Source organism: Microtus ochrogaster, unplaced genomic scaffold (genome assembly GCF_000317375.1).
Source record: "Microtus ochrogaster isolate Prairie Vole_2 unplaced genomic scaffold, MicOch1.0 UNK62, whole genome shotgun sequence".
In the NCBI taxonomy this organism is placed as follows: Eukaryota; Metazoa; Chordata; class Mammalia; order Rodentia; family Cricetidae; genus Microtus; species Microtus ochrogaster.
In genome coordinates this window covers 611,426-622,931 of record NW_004949160.1, presented here as the reverse complement: position 1 = coordinate 622,931, position 11,506 = coordinate 611,426, and the positions used below count along the sequence as shown (strand labels likewise).

Sequence of the window (11,506 nt, the reverse complement as noted above, 5' to 3'; positions counted from 1 at the left end):
CAGGAAATTTCAGAACAACACCAAGGCCAAGTTTCAGACCACAAGGAAAAGGTGTTTGAATCCAGCCAGATGCTTTAAGAAGGTTGTGGAAGCGAGGAGGAACTGCAGAAGTGTGTGTGACGAGGTCAGGCCAGCCTCCCAATGCAGTCTCTCACCTGAACAAATGATAGCCTCCCCAGAAAGGTGGAGGTCAAGTGGGGAAGGAGGGGGAGGAGTTCTGCAGAAGGGAGGGGACAGATGATACCGGCCACTGCACCAGATATCAAGCCTCAAGCCCCCCCCCCCCCCCCCCTAGCTGCTTCTGCCTCCAACATGCTGGCCCAAAAATGAGAACACTCCACTGGTGCCCGATCTCCCCAGATAACCCCCTACCACCCACACAATCTCCCTCACTCAGGGACTGTAGACACATAGTAACATAGCCTGTGATTCTGTCTGCTTTATACTGAGATCGGCAAGAGTTCATCCAAAACAGAGCTGGGTTGGGGGAGAAAAGGATGACGGAAATAGGGTCATCCCAAGAACTCAGTGCGTATGTGCAAGACCACCGGGCCCCAGAGGAATGGAGTAGCCAGTCCTGGGCCAGGAAGCAGCCCTTCTCCAGAGCAGACATCTTCAGCTGAAGGGCTTCACAAGCTTCATGGCAGCATAATTCTAGGAGAAAGAGACAAGGATAGAGACACACGGTCAGCCCTTCAAGGAAAGTTCAGTGGGGAAAAGCTACAGGCAGGGAGCTGGGCTCCTGGGTCTTCATCCCTTGCCTACAGCCTGTCCTTGCCACTTCCTGGCCCATGCTAGGCTCTACACTACTCTTATGATGCTCTTATCCATCAAGCAAAGCTGACTCTGACCATTTCCATGATTCCTAGGCTTCCATCTCATACACACAAACGGGAAGCCCAGGGCTAACCCATCACCAAACCACTGTCCAGAAAGCCAGAGAGTGGGGTGTGGGGCCATAGGACAATCCATAGCAGGGGCCAGCATTAGAGAGGGGTCACCCTCCACAAAATGCTTCCTGCAGTCCTGACAGGAGCCTCCCCTCCCCACCACTCCTCCCAAACACCATGAAAACACACAACACAACACAGGGCTCTTAATTGGGACAGTATGTTCTCCAGCGCCGGCCTGGAAAGCCAACCCTGGAAACAAAGCCGACCCTCCTTCCCCGCCAAATCGCTTCTGCCGCCCCAATCTGGCCCTGCTCCCGGCAGGCTCAGAGGGGCCAGAGGAGTCAGAAGTCCCTGCTCAACCCTCCTAGGGGACTCTCTAAGACAGTGGGGGTGGTCTGACAAGATGGTGCCCTGTACTGGCTACAGCAGGCCCTTCTGCCCCATCTGGTTGAAAGCAGGTGAGCCATCAGGCGTGGCCTTCATGAAACAGGCTAGGTGACTGGAGACATGGACATAGACGGGATTCTGGGTTGGAGCCAGGCCTGCAAGCAGAAGTCCTATATAGCTCAATCCTACTGGCTCCTGAATCCCGAAACCCTGGCCTGAATCCACCTGTGCTCCACATGCTGCTCTGGGAGGTAAGTGCATATAAAAGACACCCAGGGAAAATGAAAGCAGTGGAACGTAGCTGCTGGAGCCCAGGCATCAGAGGAGGCTCTCTGCTCAGACTCCCCAAACGTATTCTTCAGTTATCTTCAGGAGCAGGAAGACCCCCAGGATAGAGGGGACCGACCTTTCTTCTAGACACTGCTCCAAGACCTAGGACAGCCACTCATGGGCCTCACAGGGCTGGGCCCAGCTGGGCAGGGCTGGGTGGGCACCCAAGTAGCTGGGGTGACGGCACTTGGAGCATGTTCTTGCCCTCCAGGCGCTTAAGTAAAGGACTCAGCTTACCATACAGCAAATCGAAGAGACAAACAAACCTGACCGGAGCCAATCAGAAGCCTGGGGCTCACATAGTCCAGCCCCTTCCCCACACAAGGTCACACACACACAGAAGCTGGTGGGAAGTTGGTAGAACCCATGTTCCTAAGTTCAAGAACAATGCTCCATTTCCTACAATGGGGCTATTCCTTCTTTACTGTCCTAGAGGGCAGCTTCCTGCTGAGCTAGCCCAGAACTCTGCATCCCAGAAGCTTCCTAGAGACACTGAAGCTGATGCTCACTGGACCATGCAGGGAGAAGCAAAGTATACACCAGCTCTGCCCCCAAACTCTCACCTGTCATCACCAGTGTCCTAACTATAACCTAGGACATCTGCCTCCCGGCTTCTCTCTTGGGGGCCCCAGGCAGGCCCTCCTCTCCTAAGCACAGACACCTACTTACTCAAGTCACGCCATTCTCTGAGTAGAAACTGACCATACCAAGTGAGAGAAGGTGAGTTGAGACAGGCCAGAAAGGTGGGGGGCTATACCTCACCTCCACAGCCCTAGATGGCCCAGCTGCCAGGCAATGGTCCCAGGTCATCTTTGGTAGCAGCTCAGCCCACAGAACACTGTTCTTGCAAGACCACTCTCACCCCAGAGAAGACCTGACCCTGGCACTGTATTTGCTGTCTTCCTTTCTTTAAAGTATCCCCTTACACGGCACAAACTTCAGCCCTCACAGCCTCGACCCACCCAGGACCTCAGTCAGTTTGGCCAATTGACTTCAACTTCCTGCTCAGTACAGCAAACATCGCAACAGGAACCAGGAGCAGAGGGCAGAGGATTGCCCCAGAACCACCACAGACAGAGCCAGGGAGCTAAGCACCAAGCAGCCCTGGATGGTATGGCTGTGAAGTCCCTGGTATCTCTTGGTCAGATGCCAGCTGATTCTTACCAGATGTAAGGTATCCTCAGTAGGCACGCTTCCTGTGAGGGGTTCCAGATACAGTCCCTGCTCATTCCTACTTTCTCTAAACTCTAGCAAGGACCTCAGAGGACCTGGCAAGTGCTGTCCTCTGTCCTGCCACCTCATTCCTTCCCTTCCCCACCCAGCTCCACTCCACCCTTCAAGGCGCTCCCCTGTCACCCTCAGTTCAAGCCTCCTGTTGTGTGAATTTCCCCCAAACTGACATTACTAAGGCTCAGGAAGCAAACAAAACTTACAAGTCTCAAGATGCTCCTGAAACGTACAAGATTCACAAGTTCCCCCAAGGTTACTCCAGTATTACACAGTACTAGGAAGAAGAGCCCCTCCAACCAGTAGAACTTCCTGTGCAAGTCATGCAGGTAGCTCCAGGAACGGAGTTTCTGAGTGTTCCCAGCCATGCTGCGGTAGGCTTTTCAGTGTGCAGCTGCCTCTGAGTCTCACGCAGTGGAGTAAGCAACTGCAGTCAAGTCACTGGCTCTCCAAGCTAGCCACTTGTTCCCATCTCTCCAGGAAATCATACGGCTCCTCCACTTCTGCCAGTCCCTCGATAGCCCATTCTTAAGTACTTTCTCAACAAGTAAGGATTCCCTAGGGACAAGGCTTTGTCTCACTCCTACCAGACAGGCGACACCAAGAACTGGGGTTCTATCTCCTCATTGGAACAGGTCACTGGTTGCCACCAGACTCTAGGAACACATGGAAAATGTGGGCTCTCCCAAGTCGGTGTCTCCCCACAGCAGCCATGCTTACCGGGAAGGCGTAGACAAAGATGCCCAGGAAGAGCAGGAGGATGAAGAGGATGATGAAGAGGATGATGGCACACCGGAAGCGTCTCCACAAGATGAACTTCATGGTCTTGTATGGGGAGGTAAACCACAGGAAAGAGGTGTCGGGGCGCCTGGAGGTGAGACCCCAAGTGTCAGCAGGCTCTCAGCTGGGACAGTGGGTAAACTAGCCTGGCTACGGGAGAGGAGCAGCCATGCCCTCCGCCCCTCCTCCAGAGCCTCTGCTGAGATGATGCTTGCCTATGCCACCTGTGTTCTTGGTGCTACTGAGCCCCATCATCAGGACCCCTTGCTTCTTGCCCTCTTCCCTTCTGAACCCATACTCAGCCACAGATCGCATGCTTGGGAGTGGGGCCGAGCTTCCAGGATGCCCTGTTTGGTGAATGAGAGCACACTGACCCCCAGATAAGCCAGGCTGGCTGCCCCTGTGTACACAGCTGGACATTGGAGGATAAAGAATAAAGAAGCCAGAAAAGCCCATTGCAATCACTCGCTCCCAACAAAGAACTGCAAACCCCCCCCCCCCTCGGTCAGTAAAACCACTCAAAGAACACAGAGGGCTTTGCGTCTCAATCTTGGCCTCTGTAATATCCACTAGTCCTGGGTTTTGGGACTTCCTCCTTTGTCCATCGGATCCCAGCATTCTGGGGTAAAGGTGCCTTTCCCTGTTCTCTAACCCCACATGGGGACAGCACTGATAAAGTAAACCATACACCTATGCTCACTTTCAGAAACACCATGGTGGGTGATGTCAAGCATAGCCCTGAACTGAGTTCCAAAACTATTGTCAGCAACTGCCCAGGAGGCTGAAGAACAGCTTCCCATCTTCCGTCTTTTAGCTGGAATGACCTCATTTATCTTTAGTAAGCTGAGTCTCATCTGTGAAATGGAGGTAGCTTCACAGCAGGAGAGATCCCAGGACACTGGACCCTAATACAGTATGCTTAACACGAACCCACAGGGAACAGCTTCTTTTTGCTTTGTTTGGTTTTGTGTTTTGGATTTTGTGACAGTGTCTTGCTATGTAGCCCATTATCCTCCTGCCTCAGCCTCTCGACTGCCAGGACAAGAGGCCTGCACCTTCTACCTGGCTTGGCACCCGCTGCATGAATTAGTATAGGAGCCCAGTGTACACTAAGGCTGGGTCCATGGCCTGCATCTCTCTAAGCCATGGAAAAGCTCTGCACCAACTGACCTTGGATCTTCTAGCTTCGGATTCATGTTGGGCTCATCCCGACCCTGGCCAGCAGGCCGTTCTTCATGTTCACTCTCTGCAACGATCTCCAAGGTCATTTCCAGCTTGCCCTGTGGACACCAATGGAACCTGATTGGGGCCTCTGGCCAGTGACCCAGAGCAGAGCCATCCCAGAACAAACAGAAGGACTGAACTGCTATTTTTATTTTGAAAAATGCAGGGTTATGGGGCTAGAGTAGCGGTTCAGCAGCTAAGAGTGCTTACTGCTCGCACAGAGGAACCTAGTCCAATGTCCAGCTCACAGAAAGACGGTGAGTCACAACCATCATCTCTTCTTCTGACACCTACTGGACCCTGTACACCTGTGGTACACATACATACACTAGGCACGCACAGAGACACGTCAAATAAAACAAGCGCACATAGTCAGCTTCAACTGCCTGCTTCACCCAAAGGGAGTCAAATGAGAAGAGAGACTCTCAACTGAGGAATTGTCCAGGAAACATTGGCCTTTGGGCATGTCTGTATTTTCTTAATTGTCATGGAGGTGGGTGAGGCTGTCCCTGGGCAGGTGGTCCTGGGCAGGTGGGTCTAGGAAGAGGTAGCTGAGCAAGCCAGAAGAGGCAAGCCAGGAAGCAGGACTCCTCCGTGGCCTCTACGTCAGGTCCTGCCTGCAGGTTCTCATCTGAAATTCTACCTTGGTTTTCCTCGGTGATGAACTGTCACCTGTAAGCCAAATAAACAAACCCTTTCCTCCCCAAGCTGAATTTGTTTGTGGTGTTTAGCACAGCAACAGAAAAGCAAGCTGCAATAATAAATATGTTTTTGAACAGTGGATTGTCCTAACCACAAAAGCATTAAGGAGCTACATAAAAAAGGGCGGTCACCCCACCCATTCTATGTGGAGACAGGTGTTCTCAACATCCCTTTTTACCATTTTAACCTTTCTACTACTGTATTTTATCTTGTCTTATTAATTTATTTTTAATTGTGTGTGTGTGTGTGCACATGTGGCCAAAAAAGGGCACTGGGTCCCCTTGAGCTGGAGTTACGGGTAATTGTGTGCCAATCATTGCAGGTACTGAGAACTGAACTGAGGTTCTCTAGAAGACCGAGTCATCCCTCCAGCCCCTGATTCCCAACATTCTTATTCATTGAAGCTGCAATTGTGTGAGGCACAGCACTGTGTATGCGGCTCCAAAGTTTCTTCACTCAGGGAGATATTTCACTGTATAATTATATATTATCCAAAGTTTGGTTTCTAATGATTGTAAAGCATCCTATGGTTGGTTGACCATAATTATTTAATAACTACTTATTTTGGCTTATTTTATGTTGTTTTCAACTCTTTGAAATGAATAAATAATAGCACAACAAACATCCCAGAACCTAAAGTTTTAATTTAACCACTGATTTTTTTTTTTGAGACGAGAGTTTAGAAGTGGGACGGCAAAGTACAAGGGCATAGATGTGTTAAATCCTGCATGGTGTGGTACCTAATTGCTCCCCACACAGTGCAACAAGCCATGCATTCCCTGGCAGAAGGAAGTGAGGTCTGTCTCCCAAAACTTTACCAATGTGAACATTTCTGGTTTGTTTGTTTTGCTAATCTAATTTAATAGCCCAAACAGCAGCTTCTAAAATAGTCCTTTAGTTACTAGGGAACAACTCACTTCTCATGCATAATGCGTGTCTACACTGTGAACTAGCAGTCCATGTAGCTTGCTGACTTCCCTTTGGGATGTGTTTCTTATTGGTTATCACAAGTCTTTGTATAACAAGGGCATTTTCCTTCAAGGGCCACTTGAGGGCTGGTTAGCTACTCTGAAACCAGTCAGAGATTAACTTCCTCTCTGGTGTTGATTTGGACTCTAGGGAGGGACTGGTCCTCTGATTACTCTTAATCCTCCCACCAGTGCAGACCTCTGTCAGGCAAGAACAATCCCTGACAGGGTCCTGCACAAACAGAAAAGGCAGGCCTCTATCCATCCAACAGGAAGTACCAATCAGAGATACTCAGAACCAATCTCCAGAAGGCCATTTGTTCAATTCAACAGGTCTCCCTGCAACAGGAGCCTTGGGAGAAGAAGGCTGGAATAGGAAGAGGGAGGAAAACCCTAGAAAATAGAAGATGGAGAGAGAAGGGCCTAGGAGATGGCTCAGTCAATAAAGTGCTTGTCATGCAAGCGCTAGGACCTGAGCGAGATCCCCAGAACCCACACAGAACCCCAGTCATGGTGATGTGTTTGAAATTCCAGGACTTGGGAAGTAGCAACCAGCCATCCCCTGTGGCTTGCAGGCCAGACAGCTTAGCCTAACGAATGAGCAGGAAGCCAATGAGAGCCCCTATCATTAAAAAAAAAAAAAACAATCCGAGCACCCAAGGATTAGCACCAGAGATTGACCTTTGGCTGCACATGTACACACAGAGGAACGTAATGGGGGGGGGGGGGCGTGTCGCTGGGTTCCATGGAAGAGACAGCCGTTGCCCTCTATCGGGCTGGAAAGCAGACTCACCGCCAGCATCTTCTTCTCGCCCTCCTCTGTCACACAAGGCCACCATCCTTTCACTGTCTTCTGCTCGAAAAGGGACACAAACCATTCAGGGTGGAAGGTGTCATCCAGCTGGTCCAAGGAGCACTTCTCAGCTGTCTTGGCTGGCTTGGGCATGTGGTTGAGATCCAGCTGCAGGGAGCCTGTGGCAGAGCGATGCCCTTAGAGGATGTAGCAACCACTGTCCATTTAAGGCCACTCTGGGCGGGCAGACTCAAGAGCTCACTGTCACCTCTTCAGTTTGTATTCATGGCTCAGCTGAGGGGGAGGGGTTAGATCTACCACCTCCCCAGCTCCTGTCCATTTCCTCTAGCTCTCTCCACACAGCCTCCCATCATCCATCCGTGCATGAACATGTAATTTACTTAGTCTGTTTTCTCACCTGGGCACAGATGCCCACTTCTGCGGTACATCTAACAGTAAAAACCCTTCATACACCCATGGCCTTCACACACTCATCCATTCATTTGTGTAAAATGATTTTTATCATGGTAGAATATACACATACACACACACACACACACACACACACATATATCCATACACATATATGTACGCATACTACACACACACATTCATATAGTGTAGGTGTGTGTGTGTATACACTGGTTAGGTTTATTTATTCCACTTAACACACGTGAAGGTCATCTTGGAAGAGTGAACCTTGATTGAGAAAATGCCTCCATTAGAAAATATCTGTGGGTCATTTCCTTGATTAATGATTGACGTGGGAGGCAGTGCCACTCCTAGGCAAGTGGTCCTGAGTTGTATAAGAAAGCACGCTAGCCAGATGGTGGTGGCACATGCCTTTAATCCCAGCACTCGAGAGGCAGAGGCAGGCAGATCTCTGTGAGTTCGAGGCCAGCCTGGTCTACAAGAGCTAGTTCCAGGACAGGCTCCAAAGCTACACATGAATCCTGTCTTGAAAAAGAAAAGAAAGCACGCTGGACAAGGAACAGGGAGCTAGCCAGTAAGCAGCATTCCCCCATGGTTTCTGCTTTTGTCCCATGCCTCCATGTTCTTTCCGGACTTGGCTTCCTTTGGTGATGGACTGTAATCTATAAGCCAAATAAACGCTTTTCTCTCTAACTTGCTTTTGGTCAAGGTGTTTTTCACACCAATTAGAAAGCAAACTAGGACATGGGGTGTGTGTGTGTGTGTGTGTGTGTGTGTGTGTGTGTGTGTGTGTGTACACAACTGTTTGGGGATGTGCATGCATGTGTTCATATATGCAGAAATGAAAAGTTGATATTAGGTGTTGTGGTTTGAAAGAAAATGGTCTCCATAGACCTATAAGGAGTGGCGCTATTAGGAGGTGTGGCCTTATTAGCATAGGCATGGCCCTGTTGGGGGAAGTGTGTCACTGGGCTTTGAGGTCTCTGATGTTCGAGCGGGGCCAGTGGTTCCCAGTTCTCTTCCTGCTACCTGCTGATCTGGATGGAGGATTCTCAGATACCTCTCCAGCACCATGGTTGCCTGCTTCCTGCTGTTATGATAAAGGACTAACCTTCTGAAATGGTAAGCCAGTCCCAATTAAATGTTTTCCTTTCTAAGAGTTGCCATGGTCATAGTGTCTCTTCACAACAATAGAAACCCTAACTAAGATGGGTGTCTTCGTTAGTTACATTCCCCCTCATTTTCTGAGACAGTCCTTCTCACTGAACCTGGAGCTCAAAGGTCAGCTAGCTGGCCAGTGAGCCTCTGTGCTCCTCCCCAGCACCGGGACTGTAGGCACATGTTGCCACACTTGTTTCTTTATAGGTGCTGGAGTCCAAACTCAAGTCCTCGTTCTTCTGCATAGCAATCATTTTACCCACTGTGCCATCTGCCAACCCCCACCAATTCTAATTCAGTGGCTTTAGATACAGTCATGATGTTACATAGCTGTCACCACTATTTCCAGACACTTCTCATCCTCAAAGAGAAATTGTCTGCTAAGCAGTAATTCTCTTGTCTCCTCAGCCTTGGGTACCAGTGTTGTCTTGTCTGTATGGACATGCCTCTTATAGTTACAAACATCTGCCCTTAGGCGTCTGGTTTATTTCATTGAGCAAAATATTTTCAGTCTCTCCATATCCCTGTATGTCAATATGTTTTTACAGTTCAATCATATTGCCATAGGGAGACAATACATTTTATTTATCCAATCATCTGTTGGTGGACATGAATCATCTTCTTCCTGTGATGCCTACAGACATCTGGGTGGCTAGAAACTGGCACACATGGCCCAGTTCTCTTCCTGCTGCCTGCTGATCTGGATGGAGGATTCTCAGCTACCTCTCCAGCACCATGTTTGCCTGCATACTGCCTTGCTTCCTGCTATTATGAGAATGGACTAACCTTCTGAAATGGTAAGCCATCCCCAATTAAATGTTTTCCTTCCTAAGAGTTGCCATGGTATGTGGGGACCAATCACACTGGGGAACCTGAAGATGGCCAACATTCACCAAGACATATAAACCAAGCAAAACAGGGTCCATCTGCCTGATAGAATGCCCGACAGACATGTGTTCATGTAGATAGACACCTACTATGGTCAGGAGGGGACAGGTCCATTCACATACAGGAGGTACACAATGGTACACATCATGCATCTGTGCATGTATAAAATGCAGACATAATGCAGATGTATTCATTTATATTCATATATTCCAGGCTATCTCTGAATGATGAAATAGGGGAGAATACAATGTTTAGTTCTATCTTTCTAATTTTTCTATAAGAATCCTGTATTGAATCGATAAGATATTAAAATTCAAACCTAGAGCCATCATTTTTATAGCCCACTATTACAATGAGATCCCCCAAATACTCCCATCCCATGTGCCACAACTGGCCCTGGAGTGACAGGGGTAGGGGGAACAGGAAGACCAGTACAGAGACAGGCAAGCATGCCCGTCAGAAGCCTGGGGCTGCGCAATAATATACTACTTTGTGACTTCTGTAGACAAGGGCCACACAGGAGGGCACCAGTGACCTGCTCAGAGCCCCTTTGCTACCAGATGACAAGGCAGAACTTGGAACGGGGACTTCTGACCTCCCAGGCTGCCTTCATCATGACTTAACTATTTGTTCCAACAGTGGTAAAATGCACATAACACAAAATGCACCACTCTAGAGGCTGGAGATGCCCGGAGTTAAGAGCACTCGCTGCCCTTGCAGAGGACCCAGATTTGATTTTAGCACCCACATGATGAATCATGACTAGCTGTAACTCTAGTGACAGGATCTGACGCCCTCTTCTGGCTTCTGTGGGAACTGGTAATGGACATGGTACACATACATACATTCATACAAAAAACTCCTTGGTATAAAATAAAAACAAATCTTCAATTTAAAAAAAATCCATCACTCTGTGCATACTCAAATCTAGAGTCAGGAGTTGTGCAACCATGGAGCTCCACCTAACTCCAAATGTTTCGGGCATCAGAAAGAAACCTGTGAAACCTATTTCTATCTATTAGACAGTGCTCCCCATGGTTCCCATTCATCTATTCTCCCCTGCTTGTGTGTGTGTGCGTGTGCACATGTTTGTGCAGACATACATTAGTGTATGTGTACCTGTGCCTTTAAAGGCCAGAAATCAATCTCAGATGTTGCTCCTCAGGGACTGTCCACCGTGTTGTCTCTGAGACAAGGTCTTTCACTGGCCTGGAGCTGGCCAGGTAAGCTACACTGGGTGCCTAATGAGTACCAAGATCCTGCCTGTCTCTACCTTCCCAGTGCTGAGATCAAAGGTAAGTGCCGCCACATCTGGCTTTTTTTTTTTTTAACCTAAGTTTTGGGCTTGAAGTCAAGTCCTCAAGCTTGCACACTCAGCACGTTGCTGACAGAATCACCTCCCCAGCCTCTTCTCCTCTTTAGACCTGTTGGGTGTGGGCTAGATGTGGAATTATGCGGTGCCAATCCTTCCTCCCCATCACTCAGCACGTTTCCAAGGCCCATCAAATGCAGTTGGGAGCAGTATCTCTTTTCTTTGTGTATATGAACAATATCCCATGTATGGACGGAACACGTTTCATCGTTTTCCTACTTTTGGTAAGGCTGTTACTAACCTGTTTCTCTCCCAACAGTCCTTGCTGGCCTCAGACCATTCCTCCTTGTCTTCATGCCTACCCTTCAGCCCAGGTCCCCACACCTCCCTACCCTTCAGCCCAGGTCCCCAC

General features: G+C 49.1%; 1 protein-coding gene across 14 annotated transcripts in view; it reads right to left on the bottom strand.

Moving 5' to 3' along the window:
• Nucleotides 1-289: 289 nt before the first annotated feature.
• Nucleotides 290-11,506, bottom strand: part of Dysf (dysferlin) — a 205,258-nt gene continuing 194,041 nt past the window's right edge. For all 14 annotated transcript variants that reach the window (XM_005369820.3, XM_026777383.1, XM_005369824.3 and 11 more), the window contains 4 exons: nt 7,305-7,483; nt 4,788-4,897; nt 3,558-3,705; nt 290-654 (listed from right to left, as the gene is read on the bottom strand). In XM_005369820.3, the coding sequence (XP_005369877.1) occupies nt 616-654; nt 3,558-3,705; nt 4,788-4,897; nt 7,305-7,483 (476 nt within the window). In that variant the 3' untranslated portion in view covers nt 290-615. The remainder of the gene's footprint in view (nt 655-3,557; nt 3,706-4,787; nt 4,898-7,304; nt 7,484-11,506) is intronic.